The sequence below is a fragment of the Harpia harpyja genome, chromosome 1, assembly GCF_026419915.1.
Source record: "Harpia harpyja isolate bHarHar1 chromosome 1, bHarHar1 primary haplotype, whole genome shotgun sequence".
NCBI lineage: Eukaryota > Metazoa > Chordata > Aves > Accipitriformes > Accipitridae > Harpia > Harpia harpyja.
Genome location: NC_068940.1, coordinates 58,670,056 through 58,696,614, shown reverse-complemented (window position 1 = coordinate 58,696,614; position 26,559 = coordinate 58,670,056). Strand labels below are relative to the sequence as shown.

Here is a 26,559-nt window from a genome sequence, read left to right as displayed (position 1 = left end):
GCCTCTCAGGTGGGGGTTCAGGCAACAGATTCCATTTAGACCAGCAGAGAGCATTCCCAAGGACCACCGAGGGCTTTCCCCTCTTTTTTCTGCCCTCCGCATTGCCCTGCAAGTTGTTGCTACTACCAAGTGACTGTATCATGAGAGGTGGTCAGCCAGCAGCCAGCCGGTGGTAGCAAGCCTTTCTCATCAAGGCTGGGGGCTGCTGCCTCTCAAGCACTTTTCTCGACATAAAAAACAAACGAATGGATGATTTGGGAGAAGTTTCTACCAAAGGATTTTTAACATAACAAACTATTGTGTTTTACAAGCTTTTCCTTCTACATTAAAAATCTCACCAAAATTTTCCTCTTATTTCAATAGCTGTAACTTCCCTAGCCCTCCTGAAATCAAGCTGGCTGTAAGAGAAGAACAAAGAGCCTCTGTTAACGCAATATTTATCTGCCGCTATTGTTACTCCTTTATAAATCTGTAGTTCCTTGGCATTACAATTAGCTACTCCAGAGAAAATGATTATGTCACAAAGTATTATCCGCCACAGAAACAGATGAATGATGTGAACCAAACGTAATCTGGTGCGCTTAGAGGCAATTCTGTTGACTTTCATGTAAATATGCTTGCTAAAAACGGGGATGACTTTTAGCAGTGAATCCTTATTTGATCTAGAATTTATTTGCCAGCAGAAATTAAATAAGATACTCTTTTCTCAATACTGCTTTTTCCTAGTAGGAAGAGAGCAAATCTGTGAGAAACAGAATAGTTGAGTGTGCAGAAACTTCAGACTACAGCTTACCTAAACAAATCAATGTAACTGGACTTACGTAAAACAGCTACATTCAAAAATATTTACTTATTTTTGCCCACATTTTCACTTTTTTTTCAAGTGTCTCTCAATCAAAACTTTAAGAGAATCACATATCCTTTTTTTCTGAAATTCAATATATGCCACCAATAATTTGCTTTCCAAACTTTTCCCAGTTTCAGATAGTTTTTAAAAAGTCTGTTTCTGAAGGTACTCTGCAAGTGCGCTTGCAAAGGAGAATTTATGATTTACAAGTCTTAAGGTAAGAATTACTAAAGTAGTACCAAAAGCTAAACAAACCACCGATTCACTATTTTAAATGATGCAACACTATTTACTGAGTGAGAGATTGCAGTTCTGTTCTAGACTCAGGCTTCCTCTTAGCCACTTCGTAAAAGGCCTGGCACTGAATGAAAACTATCTGCTGAAGCTTATGTGCGGGCATCTGGCTGTGCTATTTTACTTCTGTGAATTACTATCATCATGCTGCTCTGTCACTAAGAGGCATACTTGTTGCTTGCAGAGCATACAACACGCATATCCATGGCATATAACAAACTCTGAATAACCTTAACGAGTCACCAGACCATGCTGCTTCCTTTTCAAGAGACTTGCTATAAAAATCCTCCAGGCTATTAGCAGCTACTTATTCTTGATGCTGCGCTTCACTTCCAGGGACAGGTTTCTTGGGGTGCTTCCCATTTAATACAAGATTTCTCCCTGCTTACAGAAAATACTTTCATGGATGATTTTGGAAAGCTGTAACTACAATCATCTTTCTCATGTCCCAAGAGCTTCCCAGTCTTTCTTCTTCTATGGCTCCTGGCTCAACCATAAAACCCATTCCAAGTCTTAAAGTAATTAAAGATAATTCAATGAGGGATGTTTTTCACACTGGGTGGGGCTCCCCTTCCCACTGTGAAAGGATCAATGAATGCTCTGGCAAGCTGAGGGACTCCTTGCCAAGTCTCCAGCTTAGAGGTACACTGAGGTAAAGCAGCACGTAAAATATTTAAGAGGTTTAAACACTAAGATTTTTAAAAGAAATAAGAGCTTAGGAATGAAAGCGCAAAGCAAAAACCAAAATGTCAGTGATGGGGCTGTGAAAACGTAAACGTCCTATCAAACGTATGGCAAGCAGTTTCTCTCATCATCAAGGATATTTTGTGGAGCCAACGCTTTAATCTTGCATTTGGACATTCCCCATTGTACTGCATGGTCCAAAATCAGAAGCTGATGAAAGCTGAGAGTCTGGGCCTGACTTTCCTTTCCTTTTCACCCTTGTTTAACTGATGTCTGTATAAATTAGATACGAAATAACATATCTAAGAATCGGACTCCCTTTTTATCAACTTGAAGCTGACTGCAAGCAAAAACACATGCTTTGCTTTAGTACCGGTGCATTTACACAGTTCAAAATGTCTGTTCAAGGCATTCACGTTAGGCACATGCACAATCATCTGCACGTGCATCACTTCAGGGCTCAGACTGCCAAACTCGGATGCTGCTAACCTCAATCCAGAGTTAGAAAAGAAGGAGCTTAGAGTATTGTTGATCCTAGGAAGCTACGAGACAGCAGCTCTTTACCTTGCAGCTTTTTCCTTGCAAGGACAGCCTCCCTGGGCCACAAGCATATAGGTAACATCAGTGCACCTTCCCTTAGATTTACCTGCTCACGCTCCCTTATTCACAGTCCAGGGCTAATGTAAAATGAGATGGCAACAAAGAGACGGAGACTAAATGGGTGAATGTTTTGGAACATGCATGGTATATCTTGTAGTACATTCAGCCCTGAAACTTTAACTTTCTACCTACAACATGTACATTAACCGCTCTGAGAGGTACACAGGCCACCACCCACCCTGGAGCCACTTCTGATATTGCCACTTGGCAGTTGTCCCCTGCCCCACCTCTGCAGGAGCATGCTTCCTTCACAGCCACATCAACAGCACCTGGAAATACTAGGTTAGGTTGCCTTCAAAGGCTGTCCAACCCAACTTTGAAATAAAGCAGATTGGGAGCAACCTACTAACACAACTCTATAAAGGTGTGGGAATGAATCAATGACCAAGAATGGTAGCTTCCTAAATCACCACGGTTAAATCCGTCTGTAGAAGTTTGCCTCTGCCTTAGGAGCTTTTTTTTTTAATTAATAAATAAAAACTCTGATCCTGGCTAAGTCAGATTTTAAAAGTTGTGGGACTATACAGTTATCTACATTTGCACTGTCATAAAAAGAGTCAAGACAACCTTATTCTTCCTGTGCTCACTGCTAACAACTCTCATTCCAACAAAGCCAATGTCAAGAAAGACATTGGGCAACTGGAAGAGTTAGCCAATAGTAAATTTGTTATTTGGTTCTTGGGGAGTAAAAAAAAACAAATAGCACGCTCAAGGTATTAGTTTATGTTCAAATAAATACCCTTATTAGCAGCATGATTTTGAATCACTGCACACCAAACGGATGAGGCATCATACTCTATTGGATGGCCTAGCAAATGTCAAGGACCAAAACATAGTTTAGCTTCAGTTTCTCCTTTAGTACCTTACTTTAGAAATCAGTTTTGAAAATTAAGAAAGAGCTACACAAAAACAACAAAAACAAAGCAAGAAGTGGGATTACTCAAGCCATGCTTCTTTTAGTATGTTTTAATCAAATGATGTTTAACAAGTAATTTAACTTGTTAGTTCAATGAAAAGTAGCAAAACTGAATCACAGTTTACTGTAATATTTTTCTAAAACTAAGATTCATCCCTTGAATTGGAGGGGGGGGGGGGGGGCGGAACACAAGCTCCAGCTGCAATTACACTGTTCATATGTTGCCACTAAAGAACAATTTAAGGTTCATACATATTCCCTGAAGTATAAACCAAAGATGTACTGTAGAAATTCCAGGATAGCTACACAGTCCTAACAAACAGGTTTTGGTAACACAAAGTGACACATTTCAGTACATATTCATAAGGGTTGGGGGTTATTATTGGGCTGTAATTGCAGTTGTTCTAACGCCTAATAAGCCATGGCTAGAAAAACAAAGGCAGGTTAATTTGTGATTTCCTCTACTCATTCAGAGGCAAATTAAGTGTCAAACAGCTAATACAGAACATATTTCATTTTATGAGATTTTAATTTAATTCTGCACCATATCATTGATGCCTTAATGTAGGGTGGTTTATCTAAGAAGAAGAGCAATTTATAAACCTCTTTCAATTGAAATCTTTAATGATAGGATACGATAGCATAATTACAGCAATGCCTGCTAGTCCTACTACACATAAGCATCTGTCAGCAATTCCATCATAAACATAAACCCTTATTTCAGGGGTTTATAACTCTAATTATAAAATTCGGCTCCAGGCTGAAATTTGGGATACAACAGTTCTGCCCATCAGCAATTAAACTACAAGAATTATATGTATAAATACATACACATCTTTAGAGCTGCAAGTACATAAGAGCCCTGTAACACCTTAAAAATTCCTCCTTTTTTCTTTTTCCCTTGGTCATTGTTCAAAATTACATGCACATACTGTAGGTATCATGTAGACAAGGCCCTCTCCACATTTCTTCTGCACTTGTATTATACCTAAACTAATTCCACTAAGGCTTGACAGGTTCTGGAACACATTTCTAAGAGCTTGGATAACTGCAATGATGCCAATTTTTTGCCCCTTTTTTTATTTATATTCCCCCCCACCCCACAGAAACATTTAAGAGCATTATGAAGCTGAGGAGAACACCACTCATACAATGAAGTCATTGATGAAGCCATGTGTAAACGTTTGTATCCTGACTGGTGCTCTTGCCATTTTCTCTCAGAATTCTCAAATAACTTCTCAGACCCTGTTCTTCTTTTTTTTTTTTTTTTTAAATGGGTGTTGTAACAGCAGTTCAAGTAATGGCTCCAAACGATCCCTAATTTAACACTCCTAAGCGATACTCACACCAGGCTCTGTATCACTTGCAAGAAAACTGCTGGGTGTCTACCTCATACATACATTAAAACATATTACTGAAAACAGCAAAAGCATGACAAACGTTAACATCTACAAAGAAGCTGTTGGAGTCTGACTGATTTTTTTTAAGTTGCTTAATTGCATATTTACATTTAATTACACCAAGCACAACGGCTCCAAGAGTCCACCACAGCTCATCATTCCAATGGCGACACAAACCAAATGAGTGGAAGAATCGACAGAAATTAATGGAAAAATAAACAGCCAGTATCAAGGAAACTGAGTGTAAAGCTTGGGCTGATATCAGAGTGTATTTCTAAAGCAGTTGCTTACAGTCATATCACATCACACTAAGATCTCGTCATCTCTAACAAGCCTCTGCAGGGCCCAGTTGAATCACCGCTACACCACAGGGTATGGCGGGGAGCAGGGGCGTGCGGCACACAGCGTGCAGCACCTTTCCATAGGAGGGGCGTTGATTTCGGCATCAGAGGGGACTACCGCTGAATGCCAAATGAGGCATGAAGCAGGCATTTTCAACATCTTTTGGGGCTCTTACAGAAGTCCTGGCACTTTTAGCAGCGTAGGCTGCTAGTCCAGATTTCCCACTGTCATCCAAAATGGGGAATGATGGTCCACCCACCCAAAAGCCCTGCCCACGGGTGCAGAGTGTCATGGTATGGGCTGGGTTCATGGGGCTCAGGCTCCGGAGAGGGCTCAGCACAGCAACTGCAGCCAGGCAGGGTTCCACATGGCACGGGATCCAGAAGCCTCGGTGAAGGCTCACAGGTGGTACCCAGGTTTTGGATGACAGTCCTCTGCTGATGCAGGTTAAAACAATTCCTGGGGCTCCCTATCCCATCTGCCTCACACTGAAGACAAAGGCAAATTCCCCACTAGCTTCAGAAGGGGCAGGATCATCCCCCCAGCTCCCAAAAACATCCAGGCAGAATATTCACTGCACTGCAAAATCTAGGATTACCATGTAATGACTCTGTCTGAGCCTGCCACCTTCAGCTTACAACAGTTTTCAGCAGCAAATTTAAGCATGTATTTTGTGATATGGTTGCTGTGGTGTAAATGGTGATGCATCAGAGGAACTCTGAGGAATAAATCACAAGTTTCTGTACTCTCTCTTTCTACAAATACCCACTTTTCCTCTAATGCCCAAGATGACTGCAACACAGATTTATTACTTACCTCCAGGCAAATCTGTTCTGAAATTACAATTCAGTAATAGAGGACTGACCCAAAAAACCTGTTAGTAAAATATTGTGTGTGTACTTGGGCATGTAGTTAGGATTGTTAATATCAATTAATTCTGCTCACAGAGGAGGACTTGTTTTAAAACAACTTCATTTTTCTTCTGCATATATGTAATTACACAGCTGTAACTAATAGCCATAGCAAAGCAATCTGCCATCTAAACAACTAGCATTATTCTTCAAAGTATTACTTGTGCTTTTCTTCTTGTATTTTCTCAGTATGAGAGGTGATTAGCAGATATGATTAAATGTATATATCAAGCCTTTTAGCAAACTACCAAGCCCCGCTTTTTGGCTCCATTTTTAATGGTATATAGCAGTTTTCTGGACACAACTGTTTTATTCCGCAATGCTGGTATCTGTCTCCCCATACAGAATAAGATAATATTTATTTCTACAGGATTTCACTACTACCACCCTTTTCTAATGCACGTTATCACTGGTATTCATTTCTTTTATCTTTGTGTAAACCATGTGCTCTATCACATTTGCCATTTTGTTTGGGTGACATTCCCATCAATCAACAGATTGCCTGTGCATGCACACAACAGGGACTATGAAAATTTACCAAAATTTCATTATGCTTCATAGCAGTCACTGGCAAAAACAACAACTTCGGCATGAGAGGAAATTTTAGCTATGAAGAATCCCAAGCCTAATACAGGCAAAATACATGTTTTGTCTGACTGTATTTCACAGGGTTCAGCACTTTTTAATTTAGTATTTATAGAACGACAGCACACAGAATAAACATCAGCAAAACATAGGTAACACTTGCCAGCCACCTATTATAACATGAATTCCTCAGGCACCAGCCTGGGTTTTGCTTCACAAGCAGATAACCTTGATGCTTTCCAAAAGTAAATCTTGCTCTCTGGTAACACTGGCAAAGTGCTCCAAGTGCATGGCTTTAAGCACTGCAAAGGTTTGTATACTTGCCCGTTCTTCCAGACAGCTGAAGTGAGGGGAAATACTGAATACTCACACATGCAGAGGAGGAATGGGAGATGGTTCATAATGGTAGCGTCCCTCATGATGTCTCGCATCAATTGGTACAGGAGGGTGGAATGCTGGAAAGAGGTGAGGCGGATCTGAAAAAACAAGCAAGGTTCCTGGATCTGAGTATCTCCACCGACTCTTTAAAAACAACATTCATAAAGATGGAACAGATATTGAAAAGCATGTGTCAACAGTGCTACAACTTATGGGTCGCATTCCCCTTCCCTGCTGCAGTCAGTCAGATCTGTCTGAGGAGAGTCTGGCCCACAGTGTTTGCATGAATATGTATTTACTAATTTTAATATTCTTTAAATATTCCAGCTTAAATGGAAAGGGACGTAAAGAAGTCTTTAATAAATAATTATGTGCCCATATGTGAAGTGTCAGATCAAAAGGAACATCAAGCCTTTCATAAGCATTCCTGATTTATTTATTTTTTATTAAAACAAGAAAAAAAAAAATCATCCGAGGACCCAAAGCCTAAGGAGAGAATACAATACAATAAAAAAAAAGTATATCCTCAGAAATGTACACACAATCCTACAACGGAAAGCAAAACTGAAGCAGCATGCTGACAAATGACTATATGGAGTAAATCAGACAAGAGAGTTAAAAGGGAAATGCAATTGGGAACGGCTGTGCTGGAGATGCTTAACTGTGTCACACCAATGGCCACATCCAGAGGAATGTATCTGAGGACAGGGGGACTCATTTCATACACCGCTCTTAAAAAGGAAGGGTGCTTTCTTTGTCCCCACAGCTGGAGACCTGGGGACTCACGGCTGCAGTAAGTTCCCCTGCCTGGTCTCCTCCAAGGCTTTTGCAGGACAGGGGCTTTTGCAGCTGCCAGGGCTCCTGTTCCCTGCTCTTTCTGGAGAGCCTCAGCAACAAGGCTGACAAAAGGGGGAATGTGCCCCCGCCGCCCCCACGGGCTCTGCCCTGAGGGGCCAAGTGCAAGCCCGCCCTGCAGTTTGCCACCGCTTCTGCAGCAGGATTGCCTCCCACCTTTGGAGGACACAATGCACACAAACCACAGCTCTCCGGACCAGCACGCAGGTGCGATTTGTGTACCTAAAGGAGCTTATTGCTGACCGTGCTGCTCTCTGCTGCCTCCCAAATGCTCAAAATTTAAACGGGATGCTGAGCATCTCCAGCAGCAGGAAACAAACCTATCCTGCCCAATTATCACCCGATTGCCACTTTGGATGAAGTCATGTGTTTATCCGACACCAAAAGCTGAGAAGTACAGACAGTAGGTCATGTCATGGATTTACTAAAATGCTTCTAGAAAGAAAGAAAACTTCAATTATGCACTGGCAGTAAAACTAAGCCTACTTTGGTTTTGCCTGCTGACTCTTGAAGGTATCTCCTTTTTGTATTTCCTGCCCTTCCTATTCAGCAAAATGTAATTCTCCTCTCAGATGATGTTATCTGTGAAAGAAATTACCTCACGACAACTAGAGATGGTTAAAAAAAAAAAAAAAGGATTTTTTCCCCTTGGTGTTTGTCAAAAGTTGGGTTGGTTTATTATTGTATTTTGAAGCAGGAGAAAGAACTAGAGGAACAAACCTCATGGCCCTGAGGGAGTAAACAGAGGGCACAAAGGGGAAATCGCATAAATTCTGAGGAAATATTCCCAATATTTCAGGAAAATCTGGAAACATCTGATATGGCCTGTCCAGCTTCACGGCTTGATTTTGTGAAACATCACCAGAATGTGATCAGCCACAGCACATTTCTGCCATTTACTGACTCAGGGCTTAGGCAACCATAAATGAAAAATAATTGTGGCTTACTACTGGGAGCTGGGAGCTCAAACTTGTGGTAGCTTTAATTCCGGTTCTGCTGCACCAACTGGACCTTGGCATGCAATCTGTTACAAGCTTCGCTCCCCATGCCGAGCACTCCTGGGCTTCAGCAGGAGTAAAGGTGGGTCACAGATGACGAGGTATCCCTGTGAACACACTGTCATTGTCTGAGTGGAGGATGCTTGCTGCCACCTCCTGAAACACATTCCTCACCAGCAGCCAAGGTGGAGGAGTGGAAAAGGGGCATGAGAAGTGTGTTTTAGCCTGCCTGCCCTGTTCCCTACTTCACTGGTATTTGACTGCAGCAGCATAAGCCGAAGGGAGGAGGTTTTAAAGCAGATGTCTGGCATTTTACCATAAAAACTCTGCCACCATTTTTTCAGCGAAGAAGGAAGTCACTCATACCCTCGTAGATGCACAAGTCCTTCTCTGCCCTATGTGTCTCCAAAGAGTGGGTCTGGGGAGCACAGGTGAGATGACAGAGATTTTGTCACCCTTATTCATGTCAGACAGGAGAGGCTCCACGTGGCCAAGGCAAGCAATCCCGCTCAGGACATCAAGCCCCCTCACCGTCCCACCCTCACCCAGCCTGAGCACCTACCCATTAAAAGCAGTCCCAATATTCATGCAGCGAAACAGCATTTAACCCTCCTGAATGCAATCATCTATCTTCCCCTAACTGGGAAATGGAAAATGAGTATTAAACAACCCCAAAAGAGTATTCCCCTTTGTGGGACCTATGCAGTGCAGAGCACCAACAAATTGTATTTAACACATGGGATATAAATCTCCAAGAACACCTTTTTGAGTCCTCTCACATTAAGCTCCTTTGTATATCTTGGTGGCATCTTGTTTGCAGTTTCCATCTGGGGAACAGCCGTACTCCATCACGGCACAGGGAGCTGTCTCTGTCAGCCCTGTGCCGACCAGAGCAGAGCTGCATATCAAAACCCAACATAATTATCCATCTCACAGTTTATTATTTACACATGAGCAATACAGCTGGTGAACATCATAACTTAACTGTATGTGTAATAAGTTACTGCACTGTAGCCATCTCCTGTTGCAACCCTTAAGAAAAACCACATGATGACTTTTCCAAAGTGAGGCTAAAACTGCTGAAGCAGAATAAAGTGCCACTAAACCTGGCTACCTCCTATTTATCATATAATTTCCTGATTGATGGTTCCACAAACCAGCTGCTAAGTGCTGTGTACTCTACTGTCAGCAGACTAACATGCTAAATGGGGGACAGGGAGAATAATGTGCAGAACTAGTGGAGTCAATTTTATGGAGGGAATTCACATTCTGCCATGTTTGGGTCAGCCCTCAGCACAGAGGTAGATAGTAAATTCTATGTGCTTGGGGGTCCAAAACCACTCCACTTTGAAGAGCATTGAATATTTATACAGAAAGACTCTTAGATCAAACAGACACCTGCCAAAGCACCCACCGTCCAGGGCTTCACTTGGAATTCACTTGAAACTCCATACAAATGTAATCGGTTGACGTGTATTTATATGGAAATACATAGTAAGAAGTTTGCAAAGCAGTAACTCGGGCTGTAGCCAGTTTCACATTGCTTTTTCGTATGCCACCCAGTAACTATTTTATTAAAAGCACCATCAGAATATTACAGGCACATTCTGACACTATTACTTATGCTGCAGCTGAGTAAAGAATGAGTGAGACTACTCACAGGCTAGAATTGAATCAGGACCTACCCGACTCCTGGCTGTTTGTGAGAGATGCTCTACCTATCTAGAAAACCAAGGGGCAACTTAGTGTAAAAGACAGGATACCTGCTCTGACTATAATGACATTTTCACGTTTCTCATTTAAAGTGTGAAGAACAAAACTCTTACCCTTAGCAAAGAGGAACTCCTCTCACCAAAACGAAATCAACAAAAGCTAACTTCCTATTCTCCTAGGGAAATTACTTCTTACCATTTGCAACTTCTTATAAATTCTGGCTGAGATGCAAACTACCACAGTATATGCCAGGCAGTTTTCTTACAGACATCTGAAGGCAATTGTGAATTGCTGGACCAATCCTTCAATTACATCCTTGCACAGACTCCCTGATGCAAGTGTACAGTACAGGAGTTGAGATGGCCAGATGCTGCCTGTGTATTTGGAGCCCTCAGCTCCAATTCAGCAGAAGTATCTGACTCTGTGCTTAAATTTCACCATTTTCAAGAACTTGTAAGGACATGCCAAGGCACTGGAAATACACTTAAAACACATTCCTTACGCATTGCTGAATTTGGTATCTGTTGCCACCTTCTGAATTCTCTGCTGTCTACTACTGTAAGCTTCCTTCAGATGCTCTCCTGGCTCCTGCATACCTAGCAGGGTCTCCTCAAAACAAAATGGGAGATACAACTGCCTGAAATGCTACAAACTCATCAATTTTAGCTCTGTGAGATTTTCTGGAAAATATGTCAATTTATGCTGACTTTTTGTTGTGTAAAACGTGCCTTTTTATTTCTTCTTCAAGAATCTTTCTTGCCTTCTTAAAGAAAGTGAATAGGATCATCTCTCTCAAATTACAATCACTCCCATACAAGAAAAAAGAAGAGACCTACACTTTTCTCTGAAAGCCAGCAACCTAGGGCTCTGCTGCAGCATCAAGGGAAAGAAACTGGGAGAAATGACAGGTATGGTCCTTGCTGCTGAACAGCAAACCTGAAGTGAAGTCTGATGAGATGTAGCAGGCAGCAGCAATTCACTGCAAGACTTGGTGGAAAGGCAGACGATGCCAGCTGGCTCAAAGGTGCTGTGCAACACCTTGAGACAACAGCAAAGAGGTAGGCTGCTCCAAAGCTCAGTAAAGTTAAGGATGACTTTTCTGTAGACTCTGTAGTCTCTCAAATAAGCTTTACTCAGTTTGGGGATCACTACATTTGGAAAGTTCGGCTGCGGTGGTAAGGCTAGTAAAACACTGCCTTCAGCTAACCGACTTGCTTAAGCACCTTGTGATTCCTGCCAAACCCTTGAGGAAGACGGCTGCTGAAATGACAGGCTGCATTTTTCAGCACCTGAAGAAAACATTTGCTACTGTAGAAAACGCCTGCATCAGCTTGAACGCGCCCAGTGTGGCCCCAATGCCTGCACCTGTGTCATGACATCAGGGCCAAGCAAACACAGGACTCAAGCCCAACTCAGGAAGCACTCATGTTTTAGCAGATCTGTCCTCAGGACGATCAGCTCACCAAATTAAATGTCAGAGCTGAGCCAGGTGCAAAACTCTCTCAGATATAACCTCATTTGAGGTGAAATCTCCTTCCCACTTAAATTCATTAAGGTCTTGATGCTGAACTCAGTGGTACCAAGCTTTCACACCAGATGTAACAGAAACAATATCAAGCAAAATATAGCCTCCCTGCTAATGTCTTTTCAATACGCAGAACAGTTTTGAAGAGTTTGCCAGCAAATTTCTACACTTCCTTTGGTTCATAAGCTGATCACCAGATGTGAATTTTCTAATATTCAGGTTTGCAGAGTCCCTAAGGGCACCACTGTTTCTTCATGTACATTCGCTTCAACTGATCTGAACTTAATGGTATTGCCAGGTTTTATGGCAAGAATTAGGTTCTTTTTTGCCAAGCAAAGATCTTATTTTGGATTTCTGTTTAATTACAGCTTGCGTTAGGACTCAATAAGAGCACATGTAGTCTTTGGGGGGGGTTTTAGTTCTGTTTCAAAAAAGGGTGAGTTATGTTCTCTACGTATGCTTATACAGAGGCTTTAATCAGGAAGAAAAATGACTGAACCACAGCCACACGTTAATGCATGCACTTAACTTCGTGCACTTTGAAGAGTCTCCCTACGGTGACTGAGGTTGCTGCTTCAGCGTGGCTGGTTGCCATCTGAAGCACTGCTTATTTGCAGGCTGATCCACAGATGGACTACAGCCAGTTATCTGAGGAGGCTTTTCCATGCGTGTGTCTGTGTGCATGCACACGCACACTTCCTCCTATGTGGCAACCGTCGTGTTGACATGGACGCGACTGCTCACTATCTGACTTCAGCAAGAAGGAGATTTTAAATTGGAAGAAGAAAAAGCCATGGCAAAACTGAAAAAAAAAAGGGGGCAAATAAACAGATAAAGCCAAGAAATGGACAGAGGGAGAGGGAGAAAAAGAATTTTTAACTGGTAAGTCCTCTCCAGTAACACTAAATGTTAATTGTGGTAACATACAGTAGATATAACACTGTCAGAGAAAAACACAATTTTCAATCAGATCACATCCATTCCATGTGTCTGTGTGTATTAACGATGATCAGACTTCCCCTCCCTACCCTCTGCTTGTGCTTGCACAGCCTATACAATGATCTTAAAAATAAAGCATCAGGAGTTGCAGGCCAACCTCACGAACTAGATCACAGCTCCAGCTCTGTGCCTCTTGTTATGGCTGAAAAAAAATTTCTACTTTTGCAAAACCAAAAATTAAGACTTCAGGGCGTCTTAGATCCCTGCCATCCATTTTACCACTTCTTAGTTTGTAAACTTAAAACACCTTGTGGGAACATGTTTTATTGTTTTTACTAGTTCCACAACAACCATCATGCCAAATACATGAAGGAGGAGCAGTTATCGGTGTGCTGAAAGAAAAGTGGCTGGAAATTGTTTCATCAGCTGGCACTGAGAGGTCTTTAATATGCCAAATTTGCTGCAGGTATTGGCTAAATAACTGCTGGATTGATTTCAGTTTGAACGCCTTATTATTTCTCCCAGTCACTGCAACTCTGCTATCTGAGGAGCAGGACTGCCTTCTGGAATACTAACTAAACTTCTTCAAGTCCATTCAACCGACTCCAGTGCTCCCTGCTGTTTGCCCATCCACAAAACAGAAAGAAAAAAAAAAAGTAGTAAGAGACAGACTTGCAGGGTAATAAACATACTGCATGTACAAAACACCTTGGACTGAAGAGTCTCAAATTCTTTAAGAACATAATTTTGTGATTCATCACAGCCCGGTGACTTACAAATGACTGTTTCCACTGGGACGGACTCACCGGTAAGCAAAGGAAGGACTCCTTGTGCTGCCCTGATCATGCAGTCATGAACTTGCCCGGTGAGCGGGGCGGGCACAGCATTGCTGCCCCACAGCCCCCCCAGGACACACATTTTCAGAGGAGGAAAGCCAAGGCACTCCACCAGCACAGTGTGCCCAAGAACAAACAGCAAATTGGTGGAAACGCACCAGGAATATCCTGCCTCAGTAGCTTCTTCCACCCAAACAACACTGACTGCTTCATCCTATAAGCAACCTGAGAAAACCCTCATGAACACGAGCAACAGTTGCATATAGCCAGCATCCGTACATTGGCCCATGCTTTCAGGAACAGACAATGACGACGAGACATCTTAGACTCATCACCATGTTAGGTGGAGGGAAAATTGTTTCATCTAACGCAGCTGGCTCTTGGTACAGCACAGCTCATCTTTTTCATAACCTCTGGATCCCACGCAGCACTTCTTAACAAACTTAATAATATGGTCTCCGCAAGAAAATGACAAATTGTCCTCTGCCAGGACGCTGACAAAAGAAATCCCTCCCTCTGCCACCTCCGATGGACACTGCAGTGAAAAAATAATTCAGCTTCTGCCTTGCAACGTGCTTGCAGTTTTGCTGTTGCTCCCCCTAACTTCTCGTGCCACCATGCATCAGCGAATCCTCCACTGCTTAAAAATCCTCCCCAAGGAATTATGGAAAACAAAACAAGCATCCATGTTTAACTCTCAACACCCCCAGACAAGTGGTTTCACCCAGCTAATCTGGAATGCTTCCCACCTTTGATTACACCTGTGTATGAAGGATCACATCCTTAGCGTTTCCTCCTCCACGAGCAGCAAGTAACTGGATGCATAACCGCAATATATACACAAATAATTTGTACCTATGTACGCGTGCATACCCATTTCTGTAAGACACAGCAAATTCCAGTGGTTGAAAGCAAGCTACAAAGTGGAAACTAAAGAAATGAAGACTATGAAAGAAATAAATCCTGATCTGCACTGGAGAGAACTAAAGGAGAAATCTCACACCAAGGGTCTCAACTCCAAACTACTCCTAAGCAGAGGTTTAACGTGCGCTTCCTGACCAGTGGGAACAAGGAGCTGCCACAGAACAGCTTGGTTACTCCCTCAGCTCAGCACAGCTCAAGCAAAGCATTCAAATGCCCTGCTATCAGCTGCACACATTAACTCAGCAATAACAAACATCTGTAAGTTGCAAAGGTAAATGTGGCTAAGGAGAGGTAACAGAAAGCTAGAAACTAGGAAAAAATCTAGAAATATCCTTAAATTGCTGATTTGATGTGGGAACAAATAAAGACAAGTTGGGTAATTCAACCAGCTTTGGTGACATTCTTAGAAGTTTATAAAGCAGCAGTGTGAGTCAGTCTGGAAACATTATTTGTTTAAATGATGCTTTGGAGACTTGTGTGCCCTTCTGTGTACCAGAATAAAGTTTAAAAGCTGTTTGAAAGGCCAAACCTCGAACAGTTGGGTATCAGTATAGCACGATGCAAATCACTGTAGCTAAACAGATTTCCAGCAGCTGAAGGTCTGGACCACAGGGTGAAAGACTTGGAAATAGGTTATACTTAGCAGCTTTGATCAATTTATGGCATGATAGGAATTAGAGAGGGAAAAGTATAATTAGATCAATTACATCTATTTTTAGATATTAAAACAGTTCAGATTCTATGGGATGCACAATCAGATGAAGACTTGGAGAGATTTCTTTTTCCCTGCTGTTCAACCTGATTTTTTAAAATTTCATCCAAATATTCATAATTATTTAGCTTCTCTCTGTACCATCCTTAGCAATTACTCTCCTTCTGTGGTGTTTACACTCTTCAAGCTCTTGCAGATGAGCAGATAGTTATCACATGTGCTGTCAGGCCACTCAATAATACACATTTATCACATCCTTTAATCTCTATATCCATATTCTAAATTAATCACAGTCACTTGTTTTTCTCCCCAGGTTTCTTCCAACTTGGGAGAGATATATAGTTGTCACCCCTTCACTCTTGGGCATCAGGTTTTCATGCAGGCTGATATGACACTGTTCAGGAGGAGGCAGCCTTAAAAATTTATAATACAAATAACCTATTTCTGCAAATTTCTCTTTCCAGCAGGGGTATGTGTTTCTTATACACAGTCTCAAATACCATTACCTTTCATTTTCCCCACTATGAGACAGTGCCTTCATCATGCAGCAGTGACCTACCCTACCATTTCTAGGGGATGGCTGGTGAAATGGGCACTGCTCAACTCAAGTAAAGGCAACACAAATTGGCTCTTAGTTATTACTTCTTGACATTTCTAAATACTTGACTTTAAGCTGTTTTCTTCCTCCTTGTCCCCTCATCCTCCCTCAGCTTCTTAAAGAGTTTCTCCCCAATATTTCATTTTTATGCTGGGTACTTTTTGTTTCAGATCATTACTGAAAATGCAAAGAATGGCATTTAAGTTCCCTTAATTTGCCCTATTGACATTTATCCTAAGCGCTCCTTCAGCCTATTTTTGAGAATGTCATATTGTCGATATTCTAGTCAATCCGAATTAGTTTTTTCAAGCAAAGCTTTTGAGACAAATATTTTTAACAAGAAGGGCCATAGTCAAATTACATCACTTCCCTGTGCCCCAGTCTGGTACAGAGATATCCTTTCTGAGACACTCTGACCCTCTTCAGTGAAAAGTCCCAACAAGACCTGGGACAGTATTTTATCCACTACCCGTTATTTCTTTAATTCCTCAAAAAGAGTGGTTCAATTGCCTAAAACTGCTTGTTCTTTACTAATCTCTCTCGGGTTTTGCTCCTGATCTTTTCTTACGTTTGTTTTTCTTTACAGGCAACATCATCTTTGTTTCTTATTACTCAAAGGGTGAGAGTATCAGCGTTAGATATAACCATGCTTTTTGTTGGGTTTTTAGGATTATTGTTAGGATCCCCCCATTTCCTCTTTCCCACCAAAGGGCTTTTCTCTCTACAGTGTATGGGAAGTTCCTCACAAAGTCGTATCAACACCTTCACCTTCATCCCCTCTCTTGTTCTCTGCAGACACAGTGGCAGGATATGGTCTACGCCTCTCTTGCTTTGGGAACTAAGTGCTGCTTACCAAAAGCATCCAAGCCTTTACATCACCCACTTATAGCTAGCACCACCACTGAGAAATGGGATGAAGGGCACAGATGTATGAGCATACTTGTTTAAAACATAAATAAATAAATAAAAAAAAATCAGTTGACAACCTCAGCTCAATTAATGCTTATGGTCCTTCCGCGCCATGAGGACAGCCCCAAGTTAGCAGCGTGATATGTCAAAACCAGACGCTGCACCTGGTCGCATCAGAGCTGCAGAGTAGGGGCACATGACTGTAGCGGGCACCTGGCTGCAGAACCAGCTCCAGCATCTCCTGAGCAATCCTGCCCACACTGCATCCTACTTGCGTAAGCCTCACTACTAGGACTCGAGTGTCACGGACTGTGTGGGTAGGTCCAGCCTCACCAGGGAGGAAAAACACTCCCACTAATGACAGAAAAGGAAAAATGGAAGAATGGAGACATGAACAGGCAGAGGTATACAAATGCAGTAGCAGGCAAAGCAGTCCATGGCATTAGCAAAGATTTTTCTGTGTAGCAACAGCACAAAAGCAAACTCTTCAGGGCAGTTTCCATCTTTACATCACCTGTCTACAGTGCTTACCACAATAGGGCCCCAGTCTCTGACTGAGCTTTTTGGCACTACCACAGATGATTACGACAGCATTGCTTTCTCCAGCCTCCAGTCCAGGCAGACCAGAGAAAAAGTTACATTACCTGCCTATGCACAGCCATGTTCTTCAGCTTGGTGATTAAGGAGCAAGATGGGAGAAAACGTAGAAGTGGAGCACAACCTCACAAATATGAGAGAAGTGGGAAAGGACCATTCTTCTGCACTCCTGGGTGGGTAAGGGGGCACTAAAGAGGAGGCCACTGCTTTTCATTCCTCTCTTTACATCCTAGAGGAGAAGCCAAGGGTGCTACCAGGAGACAACAGGAGCCAGAAAAGGGGAAAGATGGCCAAATGAGGATAAGGCGCACAGACCACCATTCCCTGCCACACGACACACTGCCACAGGAGGCTACAGAAACCGCAAGTTTAAATGGCCTCATGGGGAAAGTCACAGAAGAGAAATGCAGTAAGGGTGCAAATGTGTAGAATCCACTTACGGACCAGGAAATTCCTGGCACAAAACAATTTTGGGAAGTTGGGAGAAAGCTTGGGGGCAAAAGGAGAGTAGAATCACCTGCCACGTTCTTACCTTAACTCCTGGGCATCTGCTTTTGGTCATTGCTGGGAAAGGACAGCAGGCTAGACAGACTTGTGGTGTGGGTCAGTATGGTCCCTCATGCTCTGAGCACTCCTGGCATGTTACCCAAGGCCAAGATGGCTGCAAACCCCTTCCCCTGACATTCAGCCATCACATCACCAAGAGCAGTGCCCAAGCTGTGGGACTTCAGCCTACACAGTTCCGTGGCACGAGCACGAAGACTTCCGGAGCCTGTAAACGCCCATCTTTCAGTTGTATGTTTGCACAACATGCTGCACAATAGAGGGTTTTGGTCTACAGCTAACGTCAAGCACATGGTGGTAATAAAAATAACTTAAGATGTCTGTCCCCTGCACACCGAGACGCGATCCTCCCTTCAGCGTTTCTGTGTGGAGTTCAGATGCAATTTGGCTACAGGAAATCGGGGGACTTTGTGGGGGACTTCATTTACCCTCCAACAGAAGAGGAGGAGACAGCTCTCCTCAGTCCCACCCTCTGGCAATCTTGGAACTTTTCCAACGTGTTAAGCATCAGTTCCCGCCAGTGAAGTGTTTGATGCTCTACTAAATGCAGAGGCACTCGGAGAGGTATAGTAACCCTCCATATGGAAAAGCCGTTTGACACAAAGGTTGGAGGTCAAAAGTTTAAATGTTCCTGACAGAGACGACAGCAGTCCTTTTCTGGTCAATAACATCAAAGGATTTGCCAGCTCTTAATGCTACTATTGTCGCTTGTTTGGATCCTATTGAAATTCTAGCATATTTATTGCACTCCAGGAGCATAAGGACTTTCTGTTTGTTTTAATCTCTATGCTAAACCCAAGGAGTCTGAAGTGTTGTGACTCCCCTCACTCCCGAAGAGAATGCACGGGGAAACAATGCCAGAGGACGCAGCATTGTAGTCCCAACCAACTTGGTGCTTTCTTCCCCACCAAAAAACATAAATGATGGATGGAAACATATGGTCTTTATTGGACAGGGCTGGAAATCTCTGCTCCTGAACTCCCCACATGACTGGTTTTAATTGTTTTGTGCTATGGCAGGGGGTGAAGAGCGCTCCTCACCATCAAGATCTCCATTTTGCCAGTCATTGTTGAGAAATGTTGTGCCATAGCCGACTAATGCTCCCATTAAGCACAACTGTGGCGGAGCCGGGAACAGCAGTGAGGTTCTCCAAGATGAATTGTTATGCCATAACCACAAAGAGTATCACTTCTCCCAGCCCTCCTTCGCTCTCTGAACTTCTGCTTGTGGTTAGGCAGAAACTTATTACCAGAGCTCTGCAGTGCATGTTCCAAGCATTGTATCAGCCATCGATACCTCGTGCCTTGCCAGGAGCAGGATCCAAGTTCATTTGTTACTACCTTCCTCAGATTCCTGTTCCCCTCTCCACAATGAGGATTAGCAGTTTAAATTATGTTGCTGACCTCCATCTGGCTAGGCAGAAACAGATGTCTGCGCGCTCAGGCATGATCTTATTTCAAAGTGGGGACTCTGGGTTACTAATGACGTTATAAAGGCAATAGCATATGTTGGCTCTCAACAGTCCATTGTCTAATTGGGATGGTTTTAATCAAATATGAATGTACCCAAGTTTTCACAGCTAATGAATAAATCCCCTTTTTAAATAACGACAGTAATTTTGAGCTCTCCATCGAGGCAGCATCCCGAGGAATGCCTACATGAGCAGCAATCATCACTAAAGGCCCGTAAGAGGCTGCAGCAACATCCGCTGCAGCCCAGTTCGTTATTTAAACAGCTCCTAACTGCCCTTCCCAGAGGCAAGCTGCAGCCAGATTGTTTTCCTTCACTTCACAAACCAGATATGCATGGCTTATTTGAACAGCCCGAAAGTTTACTTTAGTCTCTGTTTAAATACTTCTACCACATATTTCAAACAAACAGTTCACTTCATTAAAAAGGCAAACAGCATAGCCACAGAATACGAGCACTTGAGTAGAACCATGCCGGGCAGAGAAATCCTCTGCCCCTGTGTAAACACCGCCTGCTCTACAGCTCCGGGCAGCATCCGCCTACAACGCCACTTCAAAAGCCTTTTCACAAACACTTCACACGTCTGTGTGTAAGTAAATGATAACCCTGAAGAGATAATCTGCAGGGCTGAGAGCCCCGATGACTATCGCTACCGCTGCACAGGCAAAGAAAGAAAAGCCAAAATGTTTGCTGCCAGACCCGGGTGAATTCTTAAACTGTAATAAACTTGGTGGCAATGCAGTAACATCAGCTAAACCTGTTAAACTGGAAAAGTGGTGCTGCTTTGGTAGCCTGCTTTGGTGTAGCTGGCTCCACAAAGGGAAGCAAGTTTTACCCTTAGAAATGGAAAGGTTACTGCAGCTCCGTCGTTATTTAACGGAGTCGTTGAATTGGCACACAGCAGAGAGTTGCACAAAAGAGCGAGAAAGCTGCATAGCCAACAAATCACCAGATAAAGCACTAAGCTATTTCTTTCTGGACAAAATACACATGGCGATTTGAATGCCTCAGGAGTGCACGACACACTCTCAAGTCCCAGAAACAAGTACGAAATGAGGAGGCAGAAGAAAAAAGACAACTGGACACGGAGAGGAGATGGAAAGCAGCCAGTGCTAGGAAGCTCCCGCCCCCTGCCCTCCCCTCCGCACGCCCAGGCGGCTCCTGGGGATGCTTGCCGCCGAGGAGGGAATACACCCTCAAGAGAGCAAACCAGCTCAGAAACAGAGTTTGCTGTCACTCCCTGCCATTTTTACTGCTTTGTGCCAACTGAAAAGTTTTAATCAAAATACTGGCATTTGCACGTTTGAGGGAAAGGACACGAGGCAGCTCATTACAAGTACGGGCACTCTCGCCACATCCATCGCTACTGTCGTCATCGGAGCGATCACAGCAAGCTACCGGGACAGCATCTCTTGGCATCAGTCATAAAGCACAGACCCCTTGGTACGCCCAAAACCTTAGCATAACCTTAAAAAATAAATTACCAAATATCCATATGCTCTTAAATCCATTCTCAAGCAAAAATAAACAACAAAAAATCTAAAAATCCTCCAGAATGTTCATAAGCAGGGACTGACTGCACCTGGCTGGACAGTGAGGGTTCACAAGCTGAGACAGTGCTGAAGTTATTCCAATTATCATATAAAGAGAAGAGGAACAGATAACTTTTTTATTAGGGGGAATCAAGTATTGTCAAGTATGGACATGAAGGTTAGGACACCTCAGCAACCATAGCTTTAACATTGCGGTGGCTCAAAACATAATTTTCAGTTATTTTCATTCTCAGGGTGAAACTAAGTCCCACTAAGTCAATGACTGTTTTATCATTAATTTCAGTGGAGTCAGTGTAGCCAGCTCTTGCGATTTAATCATGAGTCTTATTTTTCTTTTCAGTGTGTTGGTTTTGTTTTGTTTTTTTTAAAGCTCCAGTCTTTTCAGTCATATCACTAAGTAAGAAACTCAGCTTTCATTTAAAAAAAAAAAGCCAAAAAATCTACATGTATGTTTCCAGCTGTTATAGTTGCAGAGAAAAGCTGGAAAATGAGAAACCCCCAGGTTTCATAACCTGTGAGCAAATAAAAAGATCCAAAAAAACCACACATGAGCAGGTATGTAGGTATACGGTCTTTCAATAGGTATGTAAGTGTTTTGCATGCTGACATACATAAAGTTGTTATTTTGAACACCTAAATACTTGGGGGTGGCAGGACAGCACATCTGTATTACAAATGGTATCTGTTGGCATTAAAATCTGTGGGTTTTAACTGTGATCATCTTTAAAGTTGTTAGCACAGGTTTTGGTCCATACCAGAATTGCACATCACATATCAATGATTTTTTATTTGACTACATAGACTCTCCCTGTACAAAAGGTATTTTTTGTCCTCTCCCATATTAAGAGTTGAGGATTCTTCTGCATTCTGCTTTAAGAGTATAATTTGGGTTTATGAGGATTGTTTACTAAAAGACGTGAGGTAGAAAGATCCTTTCTGAGCATTTTAGCAGAAAGGCTGAATATCCTTTCCGAGCATTTTAGTGGAAAGGCTGAATTTAGGTTTAAAGTGCAAATAAAAAACCCTAAGTTTCAGCATGAACTAGAGAAAATAACAGTCGTAGCCAGCTCTTTGAGGGGCTATGATAATACAAGCAATAAATTTACTATTATTATTACTACTGATAACACAAGCTGAGCTAATGGAACTAAAATATCTTCTAAACCAGCTCTTGGAGAGCTGATAATATTAACCTTTAGGTGCCAGGAGTTGGGGATTTCCCAGCGTACCAAGCTGGCTGACTTACTGATACTAAAAATAGGAATCCAAACCCTGCTGCTCTTGTGGGTTATGTACAAACAATATGATTTTTTTTTCAAGCAACTCTGATCCATTCAGAAGGGTAAAAAAAATAAATCCATTTCTTTCGAGATGTTTATGGCCTGAGGCCTTTCTAATACAAAAAGGGGAAAAACAATTTATTTTTTTATTATGCCATTCCCCAATCTTCCACTTGAAACAGACCACTTCTATAGAAGTTTTTTACAACAATCCAGTGAGTCCTCTGTTGCAGTTTTTTGTTCCCTAGCACATTCAGCTACTAGATGAAATTTGCCTGGCCATTCTCATTAAAGCATCTTTGGTAGGAATAGCCAAGTTGTACAAGACTTAACAGACAACAACATTGTCTATTCCTTTATTGCACATGTTTATTTCATATATTATTAATAGCAAAATAAGAATAGTTTCCATGTACAAGTCCCACTTCTACCTTCCGTCTGATCACCCGAATCAAGGAGGAGATGCACCAGCCTGCCCTGGTATTTAAAAAGACACCTCCTAAATTTCATTTCTTGGGAGTGAAGTCGCTCAGCTTCTGCAAGAACTTACGCCTACCCAAACAGCACATGGTTTTGTTGGGTTGGTGGTTCAAGGTGCCAGAGTTAATCTAAGCTCCATCTCAGGCACCAGCCAACAGACTACAGGTTTCCTTCCACATCCAGTACACCCACTTGCCACAAACGGACAAGCTCCATGGAAGAGTCAGTTCAGAGATAAGGAAATCACACATCCTCTCACCCACAAACACAGAGAAGGTACACAGGAGAAGCATTATCTCATCTTTCTCTGCAAGTGTTATTTCTGCTCCTTTCTTTACTTGAGCAGTCTGCAATTAGTTTCGTTTCATTTCATCTACCCATACTGCAGCAATAAAAACCTCAAATGAGCTAAAGAGAACAACTCACATAAGCATCTTATGAATGTACTTTAAAGAGTGAAATACGTAACATACTGAAGAAATCCCGGTCTCTGTTTTAGCTCCACAAGAGATCACCATGGCTTGTCTTTTCCAAGTGTTTAACTTGGGGTGACATCTCTTTGGAAAAAATGACCTCTCACACTTGATGCCCAAGCCCAGGGTCATCCTCAAGAGACTCTCAATCACGCTTGAGTTCAGCAGCCTTCTTGATAGAGGAGTGTGAACAAGCAGCATCAACAATAGCCTGTGCTCCTAGATTCCTCTTGGTGACATTCTCATTAGTCACAATGAGATGGCAACACTTCACTTATGTTTACAATAATGGTGGCTCAAGCTGCCTTTCAGTGCAGACTAAGAGCAAATAAGAGGGGCTTGTCCCTTTCTCGTGTGCAAACACAATCAAGGCTATAAAGCAGCAACAAGTATATTTAGCATTTTCTTCAGTTCACCAAAATGGATCTCCAGACTTGCTGAACAGTCCGAAATGGTTAAAGCAGATGGGAGCTGGAAAGCTGTTTGTCATAGGCCTGCAGATTCATTAGGACATCATGGGTAGAACTTGGGGGGAACCAATGACAATTGCCAACAATAAACCTTAAACTGGGACGCACTGAATGATCCTATGATGAGGTACAGTAGAAGCTGAGACCAACAGAAGATGTTTCAAAAGGACTAGCAAAATACCGTCTTCTCCTTCACACACAAAGCTGGTCTGTTCTGGCAGAAATCTAAGCTACTTCCTAAAGCACCCAGGCTATAAGCTCCATTCCAGTAGATGTGGCATGTAAATCCTCAGGACAAGAGGTATGTGACTTTCCTCCCCACTCACCTGAAAGATTTTGGGAAGGTCAAAGTGATGCAGCAACAACCAGGACTCAAGGGAGTTGAGAGTCAACATTTGAGCACCAGGCAGGCCCTCACGGGTTGCTCAGGGAGGGCTGACCCATCATACCAGGCACATGCAGGGACTTCTCAGCTGGCTGCGAAAGCGGTCTTCAAGATGAAAAGCTCCCTTCAGCTGCCTCTGCTTCTGGTGTTCGTTCCTATTTGTATCTGAGTACAGATTTGGTGTAGAATTTGCTTTTTGAAAAAAAATTCAAGAGGGAGTCTCCTTTTCAGACACAGGCTTAAGAGAGAAAACAAAAGCCTCATGCTCCTTCCTCTCCCCCCTCCTGAGCTGCACATAACGGGGTGGGGGTCAGCAAACCCTCTGTAAGTAATCCCCAATTAAGTTTGTTCTTAAGTGAAGCACTTGGCTTATAGGCAGGTGGTTTCTCCTGCGCACGTGAGCTCAGCAGAGGGAAATCCCTGGCTTGAAGCTGTGTGCTTTGAGCAGAGAGAAACTCCTTGTTCCCTGGCGCTGAGCTGGCAGGCTAAGAGGAGCGTGAAGACCTCACTGAAACGAGAGCTACATTAAGGGGATGTGCATAAGTCCTGATTTGCACTGATGGCCGGCTGTATACATGGTAAGACTGAAACGAGTCTGACACACTGCGTTGTGTATTTGGTTCTTTAAGGAAAGCATTTCTACCAGGACCAGGGACATTTGGTACATGTATGGAGCAGCCCACTGAGGCTTTGCCTGTACGCGGGAGACGTGACCAGCACGTGCAGACATCGGGGAACGGCAAAACCCTCCTGAAGACTGAGAGATGTGTCTCCCATGCACAAGCCACACAATGACCTGGTACACTCCCACAGCCCTGAAATGGCAAGGACAGCTAAGCTGTCTCAGGGAGTATCCCCTGCGGCCACAGAAAAAGGCTATGGCCTCTCTCCTCGGCCCTGGCAACCCTCCTCTCCTGTTCCCTCACCACATCCCCCTGCCATTGCTAGTACAGCAGGGACAGTAGCACAGGATGAGAAGCCTGGAGCCACTGACCCCCATGAGCAAAGCCATGCTTGCACTGTATCCACCCAGTCAGGTTCACAAGGTGCCCGCAAGAGCGGAGCAGTGGTAATACAAATCCTGGCATCACAGCTACAGTCCTGGCCTGTTTATTCAGGCAGCAAGCCCAGAGCCAGGGTAGCCTGCACAGTGCCCACCGCACTCAGTGTCAACACCTAAGCTGGCGGGACGCCAGTGGGCACAAGCACCAGCCATACTTCTGACTGTGACGGACTCACAAGGTCCATGCTAACCCCCTGGCCTAGGGGTAAGTGGGAACAAGCCCAGCTGCAGACAGCAGGATGCTAAACTAATGCTCCAATTATGCTCCCAGGGCAGCGGTGAGCAGAGACAGCACCTCGAGCAGGGCATGGCTGTACTAGGCACTCTTCGACATATATGGACACATTCACCCTCCTATAGAGGCTCACACCTTACCAGCCCTTAGCAGACTGAAGGCTGAAGCAGGCCAGGGAGTTTCCAGCCCATCAAATAAAATATAGAGGTGTCTGCTGGGAAGAGCTTTTCCAGCCAATGTTCTCTATTTAATAACCCAGTGCCTTTTCATATGGAGCAAACCCCACCATGGAAAAGAGAAAAAGAAAAAAAAACAAAAAACAAAAAAACCCAACTTTGGACATGATCCAAAACCCACATTCCAAAAGCAGCTGAGAATCACTATGGGGACAATTCAGTACACACTGTTTTTCATTTGACAGCTTCAGACTCAAACCCCCAGGCACTGGCATGTTGAACTGCATGTTTAGATCCTGCCACACTGCTCCAGCCACAGCATCTGGAGCAGTTGCAGCAGCTGCTGCCGCCATAACAGGTATTATTTTTGCTGCCAAACCAGCTGGGGAAGAGGTACTGGCAAAGATCTGGCATACGGATGTGTGCAAGGGCTTTCGACCTCCCCCCCCCCCCCCCCCCCTTGCTGGCAGCAGCCCATGCCAGTATAGGCGCTTTGAAACAACAGACCAGAACACAGAGAAAGCTGAAGGAGAATCAGGAAATAAAGTAACAGCTAAAAAGAAAAAAAATTCCCCAACAAGCCAGAGTCCAGCATAAACACAGGTTTTAGGAAGCACAGGGAAGAGGATCTGTGTGGATAATGAGCAATACTAGGAGACCTCTGCGAGAAGGCCTCAGAGCTCATCTGTTGCTGAAATAGGTACAAATCTGGCAGGCAGGAACCGCAAAGAGGAGTAAGAAAGGAGAAGGGGAAAAGAGACAGAAGTTTGGCTCATGGATGAAGAGT

General features: G+C 43.2%; 1 protein-coding gene across 2 annotated transcripts in view; it reads right to left on the bottom strand.

Moving 5' to 3' along the window:
• Positions 1 to 26,559, bottom strand: part of GLI3 (GLI family zinc finger 3) — a 215,044-nt gene that overhangs the window by 91,371 nt on the left and 97,114 nt on the right. For both annotated transcript variants that reach the window (XM_052795785.1, XM_052795794.1), the window contains exon 4: positions 7,010 to 7,115. In XM_052795785.1, coding sequence (XP_052651745.1) covers positions 7,010 to 7,115 — 106 coding nt within the window. The remainder of the gene's footprint in view (positions 1 to 7,009; positions 7,116 to 26,559) is intronic.